Genomic DNA, 21,860 nt, shown 5'->3' with positions numbered 1-21,860 from the left:
CCAAAGCTCATTCAACCAGAGCAGTAGCCTCTAGTTGGGCAGAGCGCACATCTGTGCCCATTGAGGACATATGTCAGGCGGCGACCTGGTCTTCAGTTTCCACCTGTGTCAACCATTATAGGTTGCAGTCTCTATGTTCATCTACAACGGTATTTGCAAAATCTGTACTTTCTGCTGCCGTGATTAATGACCCACCCAATGAGGATACTTGCTAGTTCCCCATATGTTGTGATGCCAATGGGACGATAGGGAAGTGAAAATTATTATGTTAATTTGTTTTCCCTGAGACCCATTGGCATCACAAGGCACCCGCCCTGTGTTATTGTATTCGTTATAATTTGACTGAGGTGTGTGGGGAAGGTGGGGCTTATTATACTTCCTGGAGGAGGGGATTAAAAGCTTTGCTTATTTATTTCATTAAAATTCCTTCGTCCCAGGGGCTCGCAGGGGCGATAATACCCCATATGTTGTGATGCCAATGGGTCTCAGTGAAAATTATTATGTTAATTTGTTTTCCCTAAGTAATTAATCTACTTACTCATCCATGGCACCCCCTGCAGAGACTCCCACCTGACAGGGCAGGAGCTGTCAGTCACTCTTTCCTTGTGGTCCCGGCGCTCTAGTGACGTCACTGAAGCATGGGAACGCAAGGGAAGAAAGCTGCCTCTTGTGACCTCAGGAAAAACACTTTTTTGTTATATGCTATATAGGAGGGGGAGCACACGGGGGGGGGGGGGCTATATACAACTGGGGGCAGCACACTGGGTGCTATATATAACTGGGTGAACACACGGGTCTGTATAACTGGTGGAGCGCACAGGGGGCTATATATAACTGGGGGTGCACATGGGTCTGCATAACTGGGGAAGTGCACAGGGGGGCTACATATAACTGGTTGCGCACAGGGGGGCTATATAACTGGGGAAGCGCACAGGGTGCTATATATAACTGGGGGAGCACAAAGGGGGCTATATATAACGGGGCAGCACAAAGGGGGCTATATATAACGGGGCAGCACACGGGGGCTATATATAACTGGGGGAGCACACAGGGGTCTGTATAACTGGGGGAGATCACAGGGGGTCTCTAACTGGGTGAGCACATGGGGTCTATATAGAACTGGGGAAGCATGCAGGGGGGCTATTTATAACTGGGGGAGGCACACAGGCGTCTAACTGGGGGAGCGCACAGGAGAGCTATATATAACTGGGGGAGCACACAGGGGGTCTATATAGAACTGGGGAAGCACACAGCGGGGGTCTATATAAATGGGGGGAACGCACAGGGGGTCTATATACAAGTGGGGGAGAAAGCGGGTCTATATATAAGTGGGGGAGCACACAGGAGTCTATAACTGGAAGAGCACACAGGGGATCTATAATTAACTGGGCGAGCACACAGGGGTCTGTATAATTGAGGAAGCACACAGGGGGTCTATATATAACTTGGGAAGCACACAGGGGGGCTATATATAACTGAGGGAGCACACAGGTAGGCTATATATAACTGGGGGGCACACAGGGGGTCTATACAACTGAGGGAGCACACAAAGGATTATATATATAACTGGGGGAGCACACAGGGGTTTGTATAACTGGGGGATCACACAGGGAAACTAAATATAACTGGGAGCGCACAGGGGGCTATAAATAACTGGGGGAGAACACCGGGGGTCTATATATTACTGGGGGCAGCACATAGAGGGTCTCTATATAACTATGGGAGCACACAGGGGGTCTATACATAACTGGGTAAGCACGCAGGGGGGCTATTTATAACATGGGGCACACAGGGGTCTGTATAACTGGGGGAGCGCATAGAGGGGCTATATATAACTGGGGGAGCATAGAGGAGAGCTATATTTATAACTGGGGAAGGACACAGCGGGGATCTATATAACCGGCAGGAGCATACAGGGGGTCTATATACAAGTGGGGGAGAAGACAGGGGTCTATATACAAGTGCAGGAGCACACAGGGTTTAGTATAACTGGAAGAGCGCACAGGGGGTCTATATACAAGTGGGGGAGAAAACGGGTCTATATATAAGTGGGGGAGCACACAGGAGTCTGTATAACTGGAAGAGCATACAGGGGGGTCTATATACAAGTGGGGGAGCACACAGGGGGTCTATATTTTACTGGGGGAGCACACAGGGGATCTATATTTAACTGGGGGAGCACACAGGGGTCTGTATAACTGGGGGAGTGCACAGGGCGTCTAAATATAACTGGGGGAGCACACAGGGGGGGCATATATAACTGGTGGAGCACACAATGGGCTATATATAAATGGGAGAGCACACAGGGGGTCTAAACAACTGAGGGAGCACACAGAGGGTCTATATATAACTGGAGGAGCACACGGGGCTAAATATTACTGGGGGAGCACATAGGGGAGCTATATATATAACTGGCGAAGTACACAGTGGGGGTCTATATAACCAGGAAGAGCACACAGAGGGTCTATATACAAGTGGGGGAGCACACAGGGGTCTGTATAACTGGAGGAGCACACTGGTGGGAAGGGGGTTTATATTCAAATGGGGGAGCACACAGGGGGTCTATATATAACTAGGGGAGCGCACAGGGGGTCTAAATTTAACTGGGGAGCACACAGGGGGCTACATATAACTGGGGAAGCACACATGGGGGGCCATATATAACTGGGGGAGCACACAAGGGGCTATTTATAAATGGGGGAGCACACAGGGGGTCTATACAACTGAGGGAGCACACAGAGGGTCTATATATAACTGGGGGAGCACACAAGGTCTATATATAACTGGGGGAGCACACAGGGGCTATATATTACTTGGGAGCACATATGGGAGCTATATATATAATTGGCGAAGCACACAACGGGGTTCTATATAACCAGGGGGAGCGCACAGAGGGTCTATATACATGTGGGGGAGCACACAGGGGTCTGTATAACTGGAGGAGCACACTGGGGGGGGGGTCTATATTCAAGTGGGGGAGCACACAGGGGGTCTGTATTTTACTGGGGGAGCACACAGGGGATCTATATATAAAGGGGTTATCCAGCAAAAATCTTTTTCTTTCAAATCAACTGATATCAGAAAGTTATATAGATTTGTAATTTACTTCTATTAAAAATCTCAAGTCTTCCCATACTTATTAGCTGCTATATGTCATGCAGGAAATGTTTTATTTTCAGTCTGACACAGTGATCTCTGCTGACATCTCTGGCCGAGACAGGAACTGTCTAGAGCAGGAGAGGTTTTGTATGGGGATTCGTATAAAACCGAGAGACAAAAACCTCTCGGTTTTATATGAATCGCCATACAAAACCTCTCCTGCTCTGGACAGTTCCAGTTCCAGAGATGTCAGCAGAGATCACTGTGTCAGACTGAAAATAAAACATTTCCTGCATGACATATAGCAGCTAAGTAGTATGGGAAGACTTAAGATTTTTTTATAGAAGTAAATGACAAATCTATATAACTTTCTGATATCAGTTGATTTGAAAGAAAAAGATTTTCACTGGACAACCCCTTTAACTGGGGAAGCACACAGGGGGTCTATATATAACTGGGGGAGCACACAGGGGGCTATATATAACTGGCGGAGCACACAGGGGGGCTATATTTAATTGGGGGAGCACACAGGGTCTATATATAACTGGGAGAGCACACAGGGGGGCTATATAAAACTGGGGAAGCACACACGGGGCTATATATAACTGGGGGAGCACACAGGGGGTCCATATAACTGGGAGAGCACACAGGAGGTCTATATATAACTAGGTAAGCACACAGGGGGTCTATATACTACTGGGGGCAGCACACATGGGGTCTGTATACTACTAGCACACAGGGGGTCTGTATACTGCTGGGTACAGCACACAGGGGGTCTGTATACTACTGGGGACAGTACACAAGGGGTCTATATGCTACTGGGGGCAGCACACAGGGGGTGCCGATATACCTATCTACTATACTGGGGCACAGAGCATACCTATTAGGTGTGGGCACAGGGACACCTTAAAACTATGGGGGTACAGAGGGATGTAACAACTATATAGGGGTACAGGGGTTTTTATTATTACAGCATGGGTTACTATGACTTAATTGGCCCGACTACATTATGAATATTATTGACATTTCAAAAGGGTATGCCTGGGAATCTTGCTAAAATCCAGAGCTGCCTAATAATATAGAAAACCTTTTTAAATGTAGAAAACCTTTTTAAATGTAAACAGTACTGACCACAGGTTAAACGTAGTGGTCTACCGGAAGCTGCTATTAAAAAAGCAATATAGTTCGAGTTATCAAGGACAAATTTTATTAATGTATATATCTGGCAATATGACAGTAATAGGAGGTAGGATAACAAATGATCTATGGAACATTGTAAAATAAAAAATTATTAATAAAAAAAGTAGAACAGGGTTTTAGGCGTTTCATATTAAAATTAAAGATCTTATTAAACAAAGATCTATGACACATACAGGGTTGTGTCCTGATTTAAAACTTCTCTCTAAACTGCTGAAATATTTCCTATAGTCTAATAAAGTGTCTCTGTCATTATAACTTTCAAAATCCAAATCAACAGTAGATGTGATATAAAGCAAGTTTGCAACTTATATTCATTATTTTTTTGTTGTTGTCATCATGCTGTAAAATGAAGCTATACTTCCCAGAAATCCAGGACCAGTCTCCTGAAGGCAAAAAAAAAAAAAAAAAGACTTAACACCGGAACATCTAGTCATTTTCGCACTCAAAGAAAAGGCAGTCATGTGGTTGATGGACACATTTAGCTGTAACTCTGTACTCACTGAGACTTCCTGCGATTTGTCTCTTTTTTTCCAACCAGCACAAGACTAAAAAGCTGCCTGCAGGAGACTGGAGATGGATTTCAGAGAAGTATAGCTTTGTTTTAACCCCTTCATGACCCAGCCTAAAATGACCCATATGACCGCACCGATTTTTCATTTTGTATTTTTGTTTTTTCCTCCTCCCCTTCTAAGAGCTATAGCACTTTCATTTTTCTATATACAGGGCAATGTAAGGGCTTGTTTTTCCCCCCCCCAAAACAAGTGTACTTTATAATGGTGCCTTTCAATCTACGATAACATGTATGATGGAACCCCCAAAATATTATTTATTAAAATATAAATTGGAAATTAGAAAAAAAAATACAATATTGTACCTTTTAGAAGTTCCAGTGTCTACATAACGCACTTTACACTAAAAGGGACATGATACCATTATTCTATAGGTCAGTCCGAACACAACCATATGCAGGTTTACACATATTTTTTATTTATTTATTTGCAATTAATAATTAATAAAATGGGCCTATTGTGACTCTTAAAACTTTTTTAGTTTTTCACCCATGGGGCTGTATGGGGTGTTTTTGCACCATGATCTCTATATTTTATTAATACCATATTTGTTTAAATACAATCTAACAAATAAAGCAGCAATAAAGCCGTTCAGGATAACTATTGTTATATTTTAATAGATCTGACAATCAGGCACTCCATGGTATATAATATGTTTATGGGACCGGGGGTGATTTTAATTTTTATAGGGGTATTTAAACATTTTTTTTTTTTTACTTTGTCACTAACTGTGAGGGCCTGGCTGCTATTAAGTGCGCTCCATAGCACATTAGACACCCAGGACGTACGGGTACGTACTGGGTTGTCTGATGACAGGCATCCAGGGCGTACCGGTATGCCCTAGGTTGTCTGGGGGCTAAAGGGAACACGTCAACCCCCGGCACCCGGGGCGGAACTGACCGGACCCCCAATAGAGCTACCATACTTACCCCCTCCTGCCGGTCCCGCCACAGAAATCACTGCCTGCTCATACAGTATGCAAATTAGAAGGGATGATTTCCTATGGACATTGGATTTCTCTTCTAATTTTCATATTGGGTGCACAGATCGGGTGGCAATTTCTCTATCGGGACTGGCAAAAGGGAATAAGTATGGGGGGGCTCTATGGGGGTATTGGATGGGTTCCATCCTGGGTGCGAAGGTGACAGGTTCCCTTTTTATTTCACATTGCCTGTTAATTTAGATTTTTGAAACTATAACGACAGGTGCACTTTAATTGAAAATATCACTTACTCTGTAATCTATGCAATGCTGTTTTTATGCATATAAGTGTAAACAGACTAAACTCATGTATCTACTGCACATTTTACCAGATTATGGAAAAACTGATTAAGGAGTTTATCCAACAATTAAAAGTTACATTTATATGTTGGGTCCTAAAAGAAGAAGAATTTTTGAATTGAATAGTTTTTTAATGCTCCAGTTTCTAGATTGGTATTACATTTTTGTTATGGTTTTTATTCCCTGTCATGTGTTCCACTTAACCCCTTAGTGACCGCCGATACGGCTTTCTACGGCGGTCACTAATGGTCCTTATTCTGCTGCCATCAGCTTTTTACGGCGATGGCAGAGAATAAGGCTGCGGGGCCGGGACGGCCCCCACCCCATCCCCCCGGCTACCGGAGGTAGCTGAGGGGTTGGGGCAGTGTGTGGGGTCCGTCCCGGCCCCCCCCCCCTTACCGACGATCGCCGCTATTAACGTTATAGCGGCGGCCGTCGGTAAAGGGGATTACCGGTGCCGCCGCCGCCATTCATCTCCCCCCGCCGTGAATCTACGGCGGGGGGAGATGAAATAAGTGTATATCAGACCCCCCTAGTGCCCCGATAACTAACCCCCCTCCCCCGGCGGCCATCATTTCCAAGATGGCCGCCACCATCGCTGTGAACCGACTAACGTCGGTTCACAGCGATTAAAAAGTTAAAATGAATGAAAGCCCCATGCTCTCCGCCACCGGAGGTAGCGGAGAGCATGGGGCAGTCATCGGGGACCCCCCTGTGGGGTCCCGGTACAAGCGATCAGCGGTATATACTATATACCGCTGATCGCTTGTACCATGTGCTCCCGGCACTTTTTATCCCCTGTCACCATAAATGATTGGTGACAGGGGATAAAAAGTGATGTCGCCCCCCACCCCCCCTGTCACCCCCCGTCCCCCAGTCACCCCCCCTTCCCCATATACTCACCGGATCCACGGAGCTCCTTCCTCCTCGACGTCCTGGCTGGTTATGAAGTGCGCATGCGCTCCACAACCAGCCAAGCTCTGAAAATTTAAAGTGACAGAGACCAATTTGGTCTCTGTCACTGAACTATGATTACTGTGATAGAAAATATCACAGTAATCATAGTAATACAGTGAAAATGAATATGTAAAGTACAAAAAGTGACAAACATACAAAAAAATAAAACACACACTTTTTATTATAGTAATAATTGCAGTTTACTCCCAAATTACCCCTAACCCCTCCCCAGATTACCCGTAACCACCGCACGTTGCCCGTAACCACCGCACGTTGCCCGTAACCACCGCACGTTGCCCATATCCACCGCACGTTGCCCGTAACCACCGCACGTTGCCCGTAACCACCGCACGTTGCCCGTAACCACCGCACGTTGCCCGTAACCACCGCAAATTGCCAGTGACCCCCTCCAGATTGCCCGTAACCACCCCAAATTACATGTACCCACCCCAGATTACCTATAAGCACTTCAGTTTATCAGTAACAATCCCAGATTGTCTGTAACCCTTCCAGGTTGCACATAACCCCCCCAGGTTCCCCGTAATCATGCCAGATTACATGTAACCCCCCCAGATTGCACGTAACCACCACACGTTGCCTCTGACCACGCCACGATGCCTCTGACCATGCCACGATGCCTCTGACCACGCCACGATGCCTCTGACCACGCCACGATGCCTCTGACCACCGCACGTCGCCTCTGACCACCGCACGTCGCCTCTGACCACCACACGTCGCCTCTGACCACCACACGTCGCCTCTGACCACCACACGTCGCCTCTGACCACCCCAAATTGCCAATGACCCCCTCCAGATTGCGGTGCCCATGTCAGATTACAGGTACCCACCCCAGATTGCCTATAAGAACTTCAGTTTATCCGTAACCACCCCACATTGCCCGTAACCACCCCACGTTGCCCGTAACCACCCCAGATTGTCAGTAAGCACTGCAGGTTGCTAAAAAAGCTAATTGGCGCTCCCTTCCTTCTGAGCCCTGCTGTGTGCCCATACAGTGGTTTACGCCCACATATGGGGTACCGTTGTACTCAAGAGAACCTGCATTACAAATTTTGGGGTGCATTTTGTCTCATATTCCTTTTGAAAATGAGAAACTTTAATCTAAACGTATATATTATTGGAAAATTAAAATTTTCCATTTTTTTACTGCCTAATTGTGAATACTTTCCTCCAGCCCCTGTAGGGTTAAAATGCTCATTATACCCCTAGATTAATTCTTTAAGGTGTGTAGTTTCCAAAATGGGGTCACTTATGGGGGTTTTCAGGATACCAGACTTCTAAATCCATTTAAAAAAAGAACTGGTCCCTAAAAAATCAGTTTCACGAAAATGTGATAATTTGCTGATAAATTTCTAAGCCCCATAACACCCTAAAAAGTAAAATATGTTTACCAAATTATGCCAGAATAAAGAAGACATATTGGTAATGTGACTTAGTAACTAATTTATGTGCTACGACTTTCTTTTTTTAGAAGCAGAGAATTTCAAAGTTCATAAAATGCAAATTTTTTTTCATTTTTCATGATATTTTGATGTTTTTCACAAAAAACACACAAAGTAGTGACCAAATTTTGCCACTAACATAAAGTGCCATATGTCACGAAAAAACAATCTCAGAATCGCTAGCATACGTTAAAGCATCACTGAGCTATAAGAGCATAAAGTGAGACAGGTCAGATTTTGAAAAATTAGCCTGGTCATTAAGGCCCAAACTAGCTGCAGCACGAAGGGGTTAAGAAGACTGTAATATTTATTTACTGTCCCGTAAAGGGGTTATTCAGCGCTACAAAAACATGGCAACTTTCCCCCTACTGTTGTCTCCAGTTTGGGTGGGGTTTTGACACTCAGTTCCATTGAAGTAAATGGAGCTTAAAAGTGGCCATGTTTTTGTAGCGCTGGATAACACCTTTAAAGGGATTTGCCACTTTACTCACTCACAGCAGCTCCCTGTCTACCTCAGAGCTAAAATTGGATTCCCCTCCTCCTGTCTGTACTGTCTTGCTCTTTGGCGATTCTGCCCATAAGATGGCCGGCATGGGGGAGCATATGACCATGTCCCACCCCTGTGTCCACCACTGAGCCTGTATATGTCTATAATGGACGCTGGGGGCAGGGCATCTTATGGACAGACTCGCCACCAGCAGAGCAGTACAACCTTGGGTAGGGAGTGTGATTTTAGCTTTTAAGCCCCAGGAGATACTGTTGAGTAAGAGCTGTGAGTACACTTATTATTACTGTACAGTTAAAGTGGCCAGCCCCTTTAAAGAGGTTATTCAAGATTAGAGCTACTTTTTCCAGAAAGAATTCCATACATATTCTCAGGTTGAAAGTGGTTTAACAATTTGGCTTCATTCACTTCAGTACAAAAAGGCTGCAATACCACATACAAGCTGAGGACCAGAGTGGTGCTGTTTCTGGAAGAAAGCAGATACCTTTTTCTAACCCTGGATAACCCCTTGAAAACCATTTATCCCCTATAAATTAGCTACATGTCTTTTAAAAACCAATGCCACAGTTTGCCACTACAAGTAAAAGTACAAGTACACTAGGCTTCAGGGACACCAGAAGGAAAAAAATACAGATTTCAGTGGCAGTAATTGTGAAATCTAGGCACAAATCGGAGAACCTACAGGGTTCTTGTATTTTTTTCATATAAAGCATATTTTGTTTAGCAGCATTTTAACAGAGTATTAAAACCCTAAAGAGCAATATAAATAAAATAATAAAAATATATTGCTTTCCAAAATGTTGTAATCACAAATCACATAACTTGTTTTCTTTACAATGTACTCTAGCAGCATGTTAGAGGGGTATTCTGGGCAGAATTTACTGACTGACAGGGTGCAAACACCTGCGCCAATGAGCTCTTTAAAGCATAACTGTCATATTATTTTTTTTTTTATTGCAGAAATCAGTAGTATAAGCGATTTTAAGAAACTCTGTAATAGGTTTTATCAGCCAAAAAAGCCTCCTTCTGTACTCAAGAAGCAATCTCCCAGCCTCCCCCCCTGACTTCCTATCTGTGCATTATCAGGCAAACACGTCTTCATTACAGAGAAGCCAGTGAAGACGGGCTCTGCTCTCTCCATTGTAAGCCTATGAAGGGGGGAGGGGCCGAGGGAGATGAGGGAGCAGGAAGAGGTGACATGAAGGTCAGCTGTTTGTAGACTCTCTGGGCACCTAAAACGCTAAATTCAGGTGTCAGAAAGGTCAGTGCTTATCTATGAACTTACTGAGTGAAGATTGCAGGGTGTTGTGATGTGCAGGACTGCTCCGTGCTCAGTCACTCCTAACAGCCCCTCCCCTCTCCATAGCCACATAATGGAGACAGAAATCCTGCTTCTCCTGCAGTGAGGGGGGAGGCTGGGAGATTGCTTTTTCAGTCCAGAAGGAAACTCTTGGTTTATAAAACCTATTACAGAGTTTCTTAAAATCGCTTGAACTGTTGATATTTAATGTTTTTAAAAAAAATGGCCCTGAAATGACAGTTACGCTTTAACACCGTACTACGCAGCGAACAGAGTTTGTATCTATTCACTGGGTAGCAGTGGCGATGCGTAACTGCAGCTCAGCTCCTATTCAAGTGAATAGGATTGGATATCAGTACATTTTGCCTAGAAACCCCTTTATGGAGGTAACACGGTATGTTTAAAATCAACACCAAATATCTTGTAAATATCTCTTTTCTTCTTTTAATTTTGCAAGTATCTTCATTGCTTCAAGCTTATCCACACATAGTTCAGCACATAAAATATCAGCCAAAGCAGTATTGACATCCCTGGCCATATTTTTTGCATCTCTGGAACAAAAAAAAAAAAATACATGTTACTGTTATTCATAATTTTTGAAACACGAGATTTTTTATTGTGGGTGGTGGATTCATTTTTTTGTTATGTTTTACTACTTTAGTGTGCTTTGAATCACCCTATTCTGACCCCTATATAAGTTTTTTTATTTTTCAATCTATGAGGCAGTGTGAGTTAAAGTTGCATATATGCCAAAATGATAACACTTTTTATTTTTTTTCGTGGCATGTGAATTACGTATTTTTTCATTTACGGTGTTCAGTGAAATGTAAGCTTGCTAGCAAAATATATTTTTGCCCCTCAAGATATGCAATATGTGTGTATAAAAAACATTTATTTTTTTAAGTATGGCAAATAGTTATTATAAGGTAGACATTTACAGAATAGATGTGCACAAAAAATTAGATCCATTTGAATTTGGTGACAAGAATTACTATGAAATACTTACCCACAGATGTAAAAGTATCCATTTTCCTTGGTTAATATTTGGACAACATCTTTAGAGAAAATTTTTAGGTTATCCTGGACATATTTAGGTACATATTCATTTGTAGTGAAAGGTGGCTCTCTTGAGAAACACACCTTTAAATGTGTTAATGTACCATTTTCAACAAAACTTCTCAGTTCATCCCTGAAAACAAAAGATTATACAACATAAATATACATCTTTTGCCCATATTCCTGATTTGTCATCTGCTTTATCGCAGCTCTGCTATATCCACACATTTCATTACTGCACCTGGGTCATGTGACCTCTGATCAGTCAACACCTTTAGAGTGCCTTCACACCTACCGGATCCACAGCGGATCTCACTTCTGCGGATTCGAAGCGAGAACCGCTGCGGATCCGGTACCATTTACCACTATGATAGCACATACTCACAGCGGGATTGACATCCCGCTGTGAATATGTGCTTTAACCCCCTGCTGTCCACAGCCCCGCCGCCGCATCCCCCATCCCCGGCCGCATCCTGCAGCCCGCATCCCCCCCATCTCCGGCCGCATCCTGCAGCCGAGAGCATACATTACCTGCTCGGTGGCGAGGCTGCAGTGAGGCTCCCGGCTCCGGTCCCGCTCAGCTGATCTGAGCGGGAATGGAGTCGGCAGCCTCACTGCAGCCGCGCCGCCGAGCAAGTACTGTATGCTCTCAGCGGCGGGCTGCAGGGTGCGGCCGGGGATGCGGGCTGCTGGATGCGGCCGAGGATGGGGGATGCGGCGGGGGGGGGGGGGCTGCAGACAGCGGGGGGGCTAAAGCACATTCACAGCGGGATGTCAATCCCGCTGCGAGTATGTGCTATCATAGGGGTGAATGATACTGGATCCACAGCTGATCTCTCTGCGAATCCGCAGAAGTGAGATCCGCTGCGGATCTGGTAGGTGTGAGGGCACCCTTAGGGAGATTTATCAAACATGTTGTAAAGTGAAATTGGCTCAGTTGCCCCTAGCAACCAATCAGATTCCACCTTTCATTCCCCACAGACTCTTTGGAAAAAGAAAGGTGGAATCTGATTGGTTGCTAGGGGCAACTGAGCCAGTTTCACTTTACACCATGTTTAATAAATCTCCCCCCTTAACTTTCATATTGCAAACTGCATCCACTTCCTTTCAAGTCTTCTGTCGGTTCATGATACCTCAGCAGAACATGGGCAGCCCTTTCTGCCTGCTAGTGGTATAAGGTAATAATTTTGAACTCTAAATAAGCTAAGGTACACAGGAGTGTTTTTTTGAAGCGATTCTGTACCCACAATCTGCCCTCCCCAAACCACTTGTACCTTATCTGCTTTTAATCCAAGATCTATCCTGGGGTCCGTTCGTCAGGTGATGCAGTTATTGTCCTAAAAAACAACTTTAAAACTTACAGCCGTGTGTCAAATTGGTGTGGCCTAGAGTGTCTGTGCATTAGGCTTGCATCGCCTCTCTGTCCCTCCTCCCGGCCCTCTTCACCATTAGGAATGCTCCAGGCAGGTTTTCTACTATTCATCACCTGTGTGTACACTGCACATGAGCTGGATTGTTAAGGCACCTGTGCAGTGCTCAGACAAGTGAGGAATAGGAAAAATGCATCACCTGCCGAACAGACCCCAGGACAGAACTTGGATTAACAGCAGCTATCTGACTGTACAAGCAGGTCAGGGAGGGCAGATTGTGGGTACAGAGTCGCTTAAATGATCTAGCATAGAAAACCATGTGTGTGGTGTCCTAACACGGTTGTTACTATTGGTTACACCCTTCAGAAAAGTCTGACCCCAGGCTGTTCTGGGGGAGGCATTTTGCGAAGGATGGCAAGTGTGAAAACTATGCTAATAATTGATTGTTTTTTTTTAAATCAGCGTCGAAGTGCTCCTTTAACAAACAAACCTTTAACTATATCAAATACGGTTGTAAAATTTTAAATAAATGCAAAAAGGACATTACCTAAATAAATAGTCCTTATCATGGCTGCGGCAACCAAAAAACAACCATGTTTCTCCAAATATGCATTGCTTCTCCAATTGACGCTGCATTTCCCTATAAAGACAGACATAAAAAAAGAGAAAAAGAGAAAAAAGCAAGGGTTACACATTATGAAATTTGCTAGCATTGTTATTTAAACTCTTGATAGGAGTATTATAAAAGGGTATTCTGGATAACAAACAATACTATTAAATCCATTTCCACTATTTAGGCCTATTTGTAAGTTGTACGTTTAGTACTCTTCATCAATTGTCACAAAACAGTTGTTGTTGCTTTACGGAGTCAAACATTTTACCGCTATCCAAAACCCAAGTGTTGCATACTTACCTGTGTTGTAAAAAACCAATATATGGTGCGATTCCTGTTCCTGGCCCCACCATTATAATAGGGATAGATAAATCCAAAGGCAAATGGAATGAAGAAGATGGACGCATAAATATTGATATCTAGATGAAAAAAAAACATTTTCAAGGCATCAGTGACACACAGTAGGATTAGCTCCCCTCCTTAACTTCTGCACATGGCTGTTTAGTTTTTGACCTCACAGATGCTAACATTCTATTTAAGGATATTTATTCAAATAGATAGTGGGTTCCTTAAGGCAGTGTTTGCCAACCTTTTCAAGTCAAGTAACCCCACGTGATGAGATACTTCAACCAAGTAACCCCAATGTACCCAGATTAAAAATGTTGCCTTAATAAGGCCGAGATCACACTGCCATCGTAGGCTCTGTATAAAATCCACTCCTTGAGAAAGGTTTACGAAACGCGTTGGAGGGTTAGGTGCAGGGGATGCAGTATGGGGGGTGGTGTTTCTTATAGGTGAAATGGTCTGAGGGCAGGAATTTTCCTTGGCAATTTAGCCACTTGATTTACCTTTGGCACCTAGCCTCAAGACCATTTGTTTACAAACAGGCACGTTGCACTTTATGGTATATGAATTGAACCTTTTTGAAACCCCATGCACTTATCATTTGTTGTCTCCCCCTGCTCTTGCATAATTTATTTGGATTGGAATTGTATGTTGTTATGAGCCCCTGCACCCGTTGTTTTTAATTGTCCATTGTGTTCTTGTTGTTTTTAATCGGGATTATTCTGGGATTTATGAATTAATAAAGAATTAATTTTGTGGTATATAAATTTGGTTATGGAAAAATTTATTTAAGTTAAATAGTTGAAAGGTTTTTTCGTTGGTAGTGGATGTATGCTCCAGGGCTGCTCCTGGCCCGGAGAATTCATTACTTGCTCGGTGCCAGGGCTGTGTGAAGCACGGCAGCACTGATTGGCTGATTAGGAGCGAGGGGAGCCGGGAGCTTCACACAGCTGCGGCGCCAAGCAGGTAATGTATGCTTCGGGCCGGGGCTGCGGGGGGCCGGGGGTTAAAGGGGCAGGTCACATACAGTGGGGAAAAAAAGTATTTAGTCAGTCACCAATAGAGCAAGTTCCACCACTTAAAAAGATGAGAGGCGTCTGTAATTGACACCATATGTAGACCTCAACTATGGGAGACAAAATTAGAAAACAAATTTTGTAAGAATTTATTTGCAAATTATGGTGGAAAAGTATTTGGTCAGTAATAAAATTTCATCTCAATACTTTGTTATATATCCTTTGTTGGCAATGACAGAGGTCAAACGTTTTCTGTAAGTTTCCACAAGGTTGGCACACACTGTTGTTGGTATGTTGGCCCATTCCTCCATGCAGATCTCCTCTAGAGCAGTGATGTTTTGGGGCTGTCGCTTGGCAACACGGACTTTCAACTCCCTCCAAAGGTTTTCTATAGGGTTGAGATCTGTAGACTGGCTAGGCCACTCCAGGACCTTGAAATGCTTCTTACGAAGCCACTCCTTCGTTGCCCTGGCGGTGTGCTTTGGATCATTGTCATGTTGAAAGACCCAGCCACGTTTTATCTTCAATGCCCTTGCTGATGGAAGGAGGTTTGCACTCAAAATCTCACGATACATGGCCCCATTCATTCTTTCATGTACCCAGATCAGTCGTACTGGCCCCTTTGCAGAGAAACAGCCCCAAAGCATGATGTTTCCACCCCCATGCTTTACAGTAGGTATGGTGTTTGATGGATGCAACTCAATGTTCTTTTTCCTCCAAACACGACAAGTTGTGTTTCTACCAAACAGTTCCACTTTGGTTTCATCAGACCATAGGACATTCTCCCAATACTCTTCTGGATCATCCAAATGCTCTCTAGCAAACTTCAGACGGGCCCAGACATGTACTGGCTTAAGCAGTGGCACACGTCTGGCACTGCAGGATCTGAGTCCCTGGCGGCGTAGTGTGTTACTGATGGTAGGCTTTGTTACATTGGTCCCAGCTCTCTGCAGTTCATTCACTAGGTCCCCCCGCGTGGTTCTGGGATTTTTGCTGACCGTTCTTGTGATCATTTTGACCCCACGGGGTGAGATTTTGCATGGAGCCCCAGATCGAGGGAGATTATCAGTGGTCTTGTATGTCTTCCATTTTCTAATTATTGCTCCCACAGTTGATTTCTTCACTCCAAGCTGGTTGCCTATTGCAGATTCAGTCTTCTCAGCCTGGTGCAGGGCTACAATTTTGTTTCTGGTGTCCTTTGACAGCTCTTTGGTCTTTACCATAGTGGGGTTTAGAGTTTGACTATTTGAGGGTGTGCACAGGTGTCTTTTTATACTGAAAACAAGTTTAAACAGGTGCCATTACTACAGGTAATGAGTGGAGGAAAGAAGAGACTCTTAAAGAAGAAGTTACAGGTCTGTGAGAGCCAGAAATCTTGATTGTTTGTAGGTGACCAAATACTTATTTTCCACCATAATTTGCAAATAAATTCTTACAAAATCAGACAATGTGATTTTCGGGATTTGTTTTCTCTCGGGATTTGTGTCTCTCATAGTTGAGGTCTACCTATGATGTAAATTACAGACGCCTCTCATCTTTTTAAGTGGGAGAACTTGCACTATTGGTGACTGACTAAATACTTTTTTCCCCACTGTATCTGCAGCAGAATGAATATTCCACTGCAGGTATGTGACCCCATAGGCCTTCATTATACCAGGACCCACAGCGGATTTCGCTGCAAACTTGCAGCATGAATTCCGCTGCGGATCTGGTACAAGTGAAGACAACCTTAGAGCATATCCACATATGTGGACAAATGCACCTGATTTTGATCGGAGTTTTTATTCTGTGGAACCGCTATTCACAGCTGCGTCATATTTGCATACAGCGCTATTTTCACTGTCAAAATGATGGACAACTGGTAACATTTACGCAATAGTCTGGCAAAGCACTGTTGACTTATGTAAAAAATTGAATATATGATTTACAAACTTGAGCTCAAATAAATTATCATTATAACAATTAACCTAAAGATATGTGTTTCTAATGTATGTTATACCTGAGCTTCTGCAGTAAACATATTTATACTACCAGGAGCTGTCATCACTTCAGATTCTTCAGCCTTTTCACTCACAAGTTCAGCAAGCCAGCCAGTACAAACTCCTTTCCTAGGCAATGGTCGCCCTGAGCAAGGTTCAAAGTTCACGACATTAAAAACAATGGAAAGTTTTCCTGGATTAAATAAACTGGAGCTATGGAATAAATAAAAAATAATATGGTTACATATATACATGTTCACAATTTAAAGTGTATCTTGAAGTACAGAGCCGTAAATAAAAACGTAAAAGATTCTGTAGGACAAGACCAGCGAAGCACATAAAGGCAAGGTTATGTTTGCCGCCAGGGCACCAACATATTCAAGGTTTTAAATGATTATACACAAAAGCTCTGTGTGACGGTCACATCTTCATCATCCTGTTCTCAGAGTATTAAACATCCTGTAATTCTTTCATTCGACACAATTAATGGAAACCTACTTGAAATACTGTATACCAAAACAAACACGTGAGCACATGTATCCATTATTAAAATTCTTAACTCTTTATTATATGCAATTAAAAAACGTAACAATCAAAAGATGTAATTTGTGCTCAAAAGACAACCCAATAAGAAACAACCACCTCAGCAGAACAAATGGGGTTAACTAGACATATAGTAATTGCAATATGCCCAAATACATTAAAGGACAACTCCCGCGGGACCCCCAAAAAAAAAAAAAACACAGACACACACAGACACCATACTCACCATCTCTCCGGTGACGATCGCCACTCGATTCGCCCGCCGTCCGCCTCTCCGTCGCCGCCGTTCGCCATCCAGCGATGTCTCCGACTTCCGGGTCCAGGGGATGGAAAAGGCTGCCAGTGCGCTTGCGCACCGGCAGCCTTTTCATTGGCTGGAGCGCATCACATGGCTTCCAGCAAGCTCAGCCAATCAGGGCTGAGCAAGCTGGAAGCCATGTGATGCGCTCCAGCCAATGAAAAGGCTGCTGGTGCGCATGTGCACCAGCAGCCTTTTCATCCCCATTCACTTTGCATGAAGACGCCGAGGAGGAAGAAGACCCGGACCGCCCCTCGGCTCTGACGTCGTCGTCACCAGATGCCGCCCCGGAGAAGAGGACCGTGACGATCGTAATAGGTAATGTATACATTCCTTAACTTCCGGGGTGGGTGGTCGGGGGTCCGAAAGTGGGGGAAGGGGGCCAGGCCGGGTATTTAACCACATTACAAAGTTATATAACTTTGTAATGTGTGTTAAATGAGCAAAAAAAAATTTTTGTGGGAGTTGTCCTTTAATACTGAAAATTATAGTTACTCTAAGGATATAGCAGAAATAAACCTCCTAATGTCCGGCCCTGCATATCAAAAAGTATCAGCAGTATCAGCCCATCAGTAATCGGCCCTGCACAATATCACATATATGTAACTACCTTTGTTGGAATCTCACATGAATGGATACATAGTCCTATGATAAAGTCTTACTTCTATTGGTCTGATGATGCTTCCTTTAGGGGGCATACCACTACCACTGCCCTTGTACCTTTTATACTGTTACCCAAATGAGGAGATCCAACAATGGTGAATTACAGTTGCGTGCAACTGGAAGTGGGTCAGCGATGTCACATCTGCCACGCCATCTTATCCATACGGCGCATGTGCAGGGTCCGGAAGCACCAATCATACGCAGAAGATATATTGAAGCCAAGCCGGCAATGTCACCATCACCTCTGCCCATAGCGCACTTCTTATACATAACTAGAGAGAAGGGACTGTACCAAACATACACCTACAGATAGACTTTATGACTGAAAGAAATATTGACTCCCCTTCAGTGATTATATATAGTGCTAAAGGTATTAATAAATAGCTAATTAAAATCATCATTAATTACAAATAAGTATTCAATATCAAAAAACGTGCAAACCGCAAGGTATTGTGGTTGTGTAACCACAATACTAAAAGTGCTTATTATGATAAAGCGTCTAACAATAAAATGACAGTGCTAATGTCAAATCAGTACACACAGTGTTATAAATTTATGACACCACATAGGTAGTCACACACACACATATATATATATATATATATATATGTTTTTTAATTGCATATAATAAAGAGTTAAGAATTTTAATAATTTAATATGTGCTCACGTGTTTCTTTTGGTATGTTTTCAACATTAGATATTCCCTGGTGCTCAATACATTTTCAGTATGGAGCAGAATGTGGGGGGCCTTTTCCTAATGGCATTGACTATAACAGATTTCACTTTCCAAGAGACCATTCAGCCATTTGGTATTCTCAGGAGCAGCTGCTTTTTCTTTATGTCCCTCCATAAAACAGCAAGTTGTACAGAACCTCTATCCATGGTCTTACATAGCTGCATATGGAAGGCCCATGATACATAGTGCATAGTCAGCAAATAGAATAATAATTGTTTCTGCTCTGATAGTCTACAAAAAGGTGGTGGTTGTGTGTGACACGGTCTGTGCCCGCCCCACTCTCTGGCTGATGCTGTGTCTTCTGGAGGAGGCAGGGGCAGTTCTAAATGATTGACAGGCAGCTTGAGATTTCAACATTAGCCTGCTGTCAATCATTCTGGAAGAGGTGGGGGTGGCCTGAAGACACAGCTGCAGCCAGAGAGTGTGGCAGGTGCAGACAGTATCACAGACCTGCCTCTGTGACACTGTCAGCCTGTAATAAAGAAAAATTTTACCAAACACGCCAAATCATACAGTATCGCTAAAGGTATGCTTGTGTGATAGGTATCTGGAAACTGGCAGCATGGGTATATTCATATCCATGCTGTCAGTTTCCCTTTAACTGTAGTCTCTGTAAAGTGATGTTAAAAGCTAAACTTATGCTTTAAGATGATGATATTACCTGGCAGCTGAGTATGACCTTGGCTGTAATTTCGGAAGATGCTCTAAATAAAATAAGAAAAATTGACATCAGACAAAAATGGCTATTGGTTCCTACAAAGAGACTAAGTCACTAGCCTAAAATGAATACTTCCGCATATAACAAATTATTGTGTATTAGAGGATGAAAAATAACTTGTTTTACTACTGTTAGTGCATTATGTCAGTCTGCTATCGGGGCCACATACATTTCTGCTTTTGCCTCAAATATTTTGCAGACATTGGATTGTCATTATAATTTGGGGAGGGATTAAAAATCAGTATACAAACACTGAAAGTGAGCATTGCATGACATATATATATATATATATATATATATATATATATATATATTATACTGTAACTATTATTATTATTGTGGTCTAACCTAAACATGGCTGGCAATTCACACTGAACACTGAGTAACATTTTTGACTGTATAATTAAGTGCAAGGTCAATTATTGGCAGTTTAAGGTTAAAAAAAATATTTTTTTTGCAACGTTTCTGCTACATTTCTGGCCCATAAAAAACAACTGGTTTGCATAATAGCACAGAAAACAAAGATGAAAAATATAAAAAAAAGTTAAAACAAATGCCAAAAATGGTGTTTTTGCACTACCCCATAAACTGTAGGAATTAGAAGCTGGAAGTATGTAATTAATGCATTGAAGAGCACTCTGACACAAAAAAAAATTATCTGCATGTGTGGGGTGCCACTTGATTTATTGCCCGCCAGCCTAACTAAATTTGCTGTATTTATTAGCTACCATATGTTTTTTTCCTGTTTTATGCCTTTCTTTTCCTTTTGTATGTATGAAATAAAATGCTTAAGTGGAAAGACTTATGGTGCGTTTACACAGACAGATTTATCTGACAGATCTTTGAAGCCAAAACCAGGAACAGACTATAAACAGGGAAAAAGGCATAAAGGAAAGACTTGAGATTTCTGCTCTTTTGAAATCCATTCCTGACTTTGGCTTCAAAAATCTGTCAGATAAATCTCTCTGTGTAAACACACCATTAGGGTCCATTTACACAGAAAGATTATCTGCCAAAGATTTGAAGCCAAAGCCAGGAACAGACTATAAACAGAGGTCAGGTCATAAAGGAAAGCCTGAGATTTCTCCTCTGTTCAAATCCATTCCTGGCTTTGGCTTCAAATCTTTGGCAGATAATCTGTCAGATAATCTTTCTGTGTAAATGGACCCTAAATCAGTGTCCTGTTAAGACAGGTAAGTTTTTTTTTTCTTTTAAATTACATTTGTACCCTAAGGAGTGTCAACTTACCTATTAGTAGGCTTAATGGAGGCCGGCAGCTTGGGAATGCATTGAGAAGGTCCAACGTGCTGATTGCATGGTCTCTAATAAAACAGTTATAATCAGAACTGCCCTGTTTGCTGCATAGCTCCAGCAACCTTCTCTTTTCTGCAGCATCAGATGTATACTCCACCAGTGCACGCAAGAAGGCCTATAGGTTATAAAAAGAACAAAGCTTTCATATGTATACATTAGATATAATTTTTGTATTATAAATTATATAAAAGTCCAGGTAAAAACAGTAAATCTATTTTTCTTATTTACCTTTGCCTAATTGACATGTAGCCCACCACTATTTGAAATTGAAAATTGAGCTTTTTGCCTGACCTTAAACTGTATGAAGCTGTGGTGCTTTAAAGTCTCTTGTGCTGGGCGCACTGCAGGGACACGAAGATGGGGGTATTTCTAGAACAGTCTATCTCCCATGTAGACTTTGCTTTGGCCCCTTGACTTGAGGTGGGGCCGATTTACTCAGGCCAGTTGTCTCCAGATAAGGAGCGGCAATCTGTGATTGCTACTCATTTAGGTGGCTTGATAAATCGAGTGGCTAGGCTACATGAAGCCGTTCATTTCAGTATCGCGACCTTGGTGTAAATTACACCCCCTTTGTCTGTCTGCATGCAAACTTTAGGGGCAGGTCATAAACAGTAAGAAAAATCACATAACATGTAGAAATTTGTTCTGGGTGTGGTTTTACATCATATACATTAACTCATAGCTGAAACGTCACTGATTGGGAGAAACACAGCAACTTAGACCATATTGCAGGATGCATCTTGAAGGCATGCTAAAAAGTACTATATATGTTTATATTTTTACCTTTGAAATTAAAGTTAATCAGTACCGGGATATCTATCCATGTACACTTGTTTTA

General features: G+C 42.9%; 1 protein-coding gene across 4 annotated transcripts in view; it reads right to left on the bottom strand.

Annotated features, from left to right (window-relative positions):
- Positions 1-8,707: 8,707 nt before the first annotated feature.
- The window catches only part of MTRR (5-methyltetrahydrofolate-homocysteine methyltransferase reductase), a 30,597-nt gene continuing 17,444 nt past the window's right edge, over positions 8,708-21,860 (bottom strand). For all 4 annotated transcript variants that reach the window (XM_069958288.1, XM_069958290.1, XM_069958289.1 and 1 more), the window contains exons 9-15: positions 20,957-21,137; positions 19,652-19,694; positions 16,771-16,963; positions 13,711-13,829; positions 13,345-13,437; positions 11,378-11,560; positions 8,708-10,922 (exon numbers count right to left, since the gene is read on the bottom strand). In XM_069958288.1, coding sequence (XP_069814389.1) covers positions 10,778-10,922; positions 11,378-11,560; positions 13,345-13,437; positions 13,711-13,829; positions 16,771-16,963; positions 19,652-19,694; positions 20,957-21,137 — 957 coding nt within the window. In that variant the 3' untranslated portion in view covers positions 8,708-10,777. The remainder of the gene's footprint in view (positions 10,923-11,377; positions 11,561-13,344; positions 13,438-13,710; positions 13,830-16,770; positions 16,964-19,651; positions 19,695-20,956; positions 21,138-21,860) is intronic.

The sequence above is a fragment of the Dendropsophus ebraccatus genome, chromosome 2 (genome assembly GCF_027789765.1).
Source record: "Dendropsophus ebraccatus isolate aDenEbr1 chromosome 2, aDenEbr1.pat, whole genome shotgun sequence".
Taxonomy (NCBI): domain Eukaryota; kingdom Metazoa; phylum Chordata; class Amphibia; order Anura; family Hylidae; genus Dendropsophus; species Dendropsophus ebraccatus.
The sequence above is the reverse complement of the archived record's forward strand: the minus strand, read 5'-3'. Positions and strand labels throughout refer to the sequence as shown.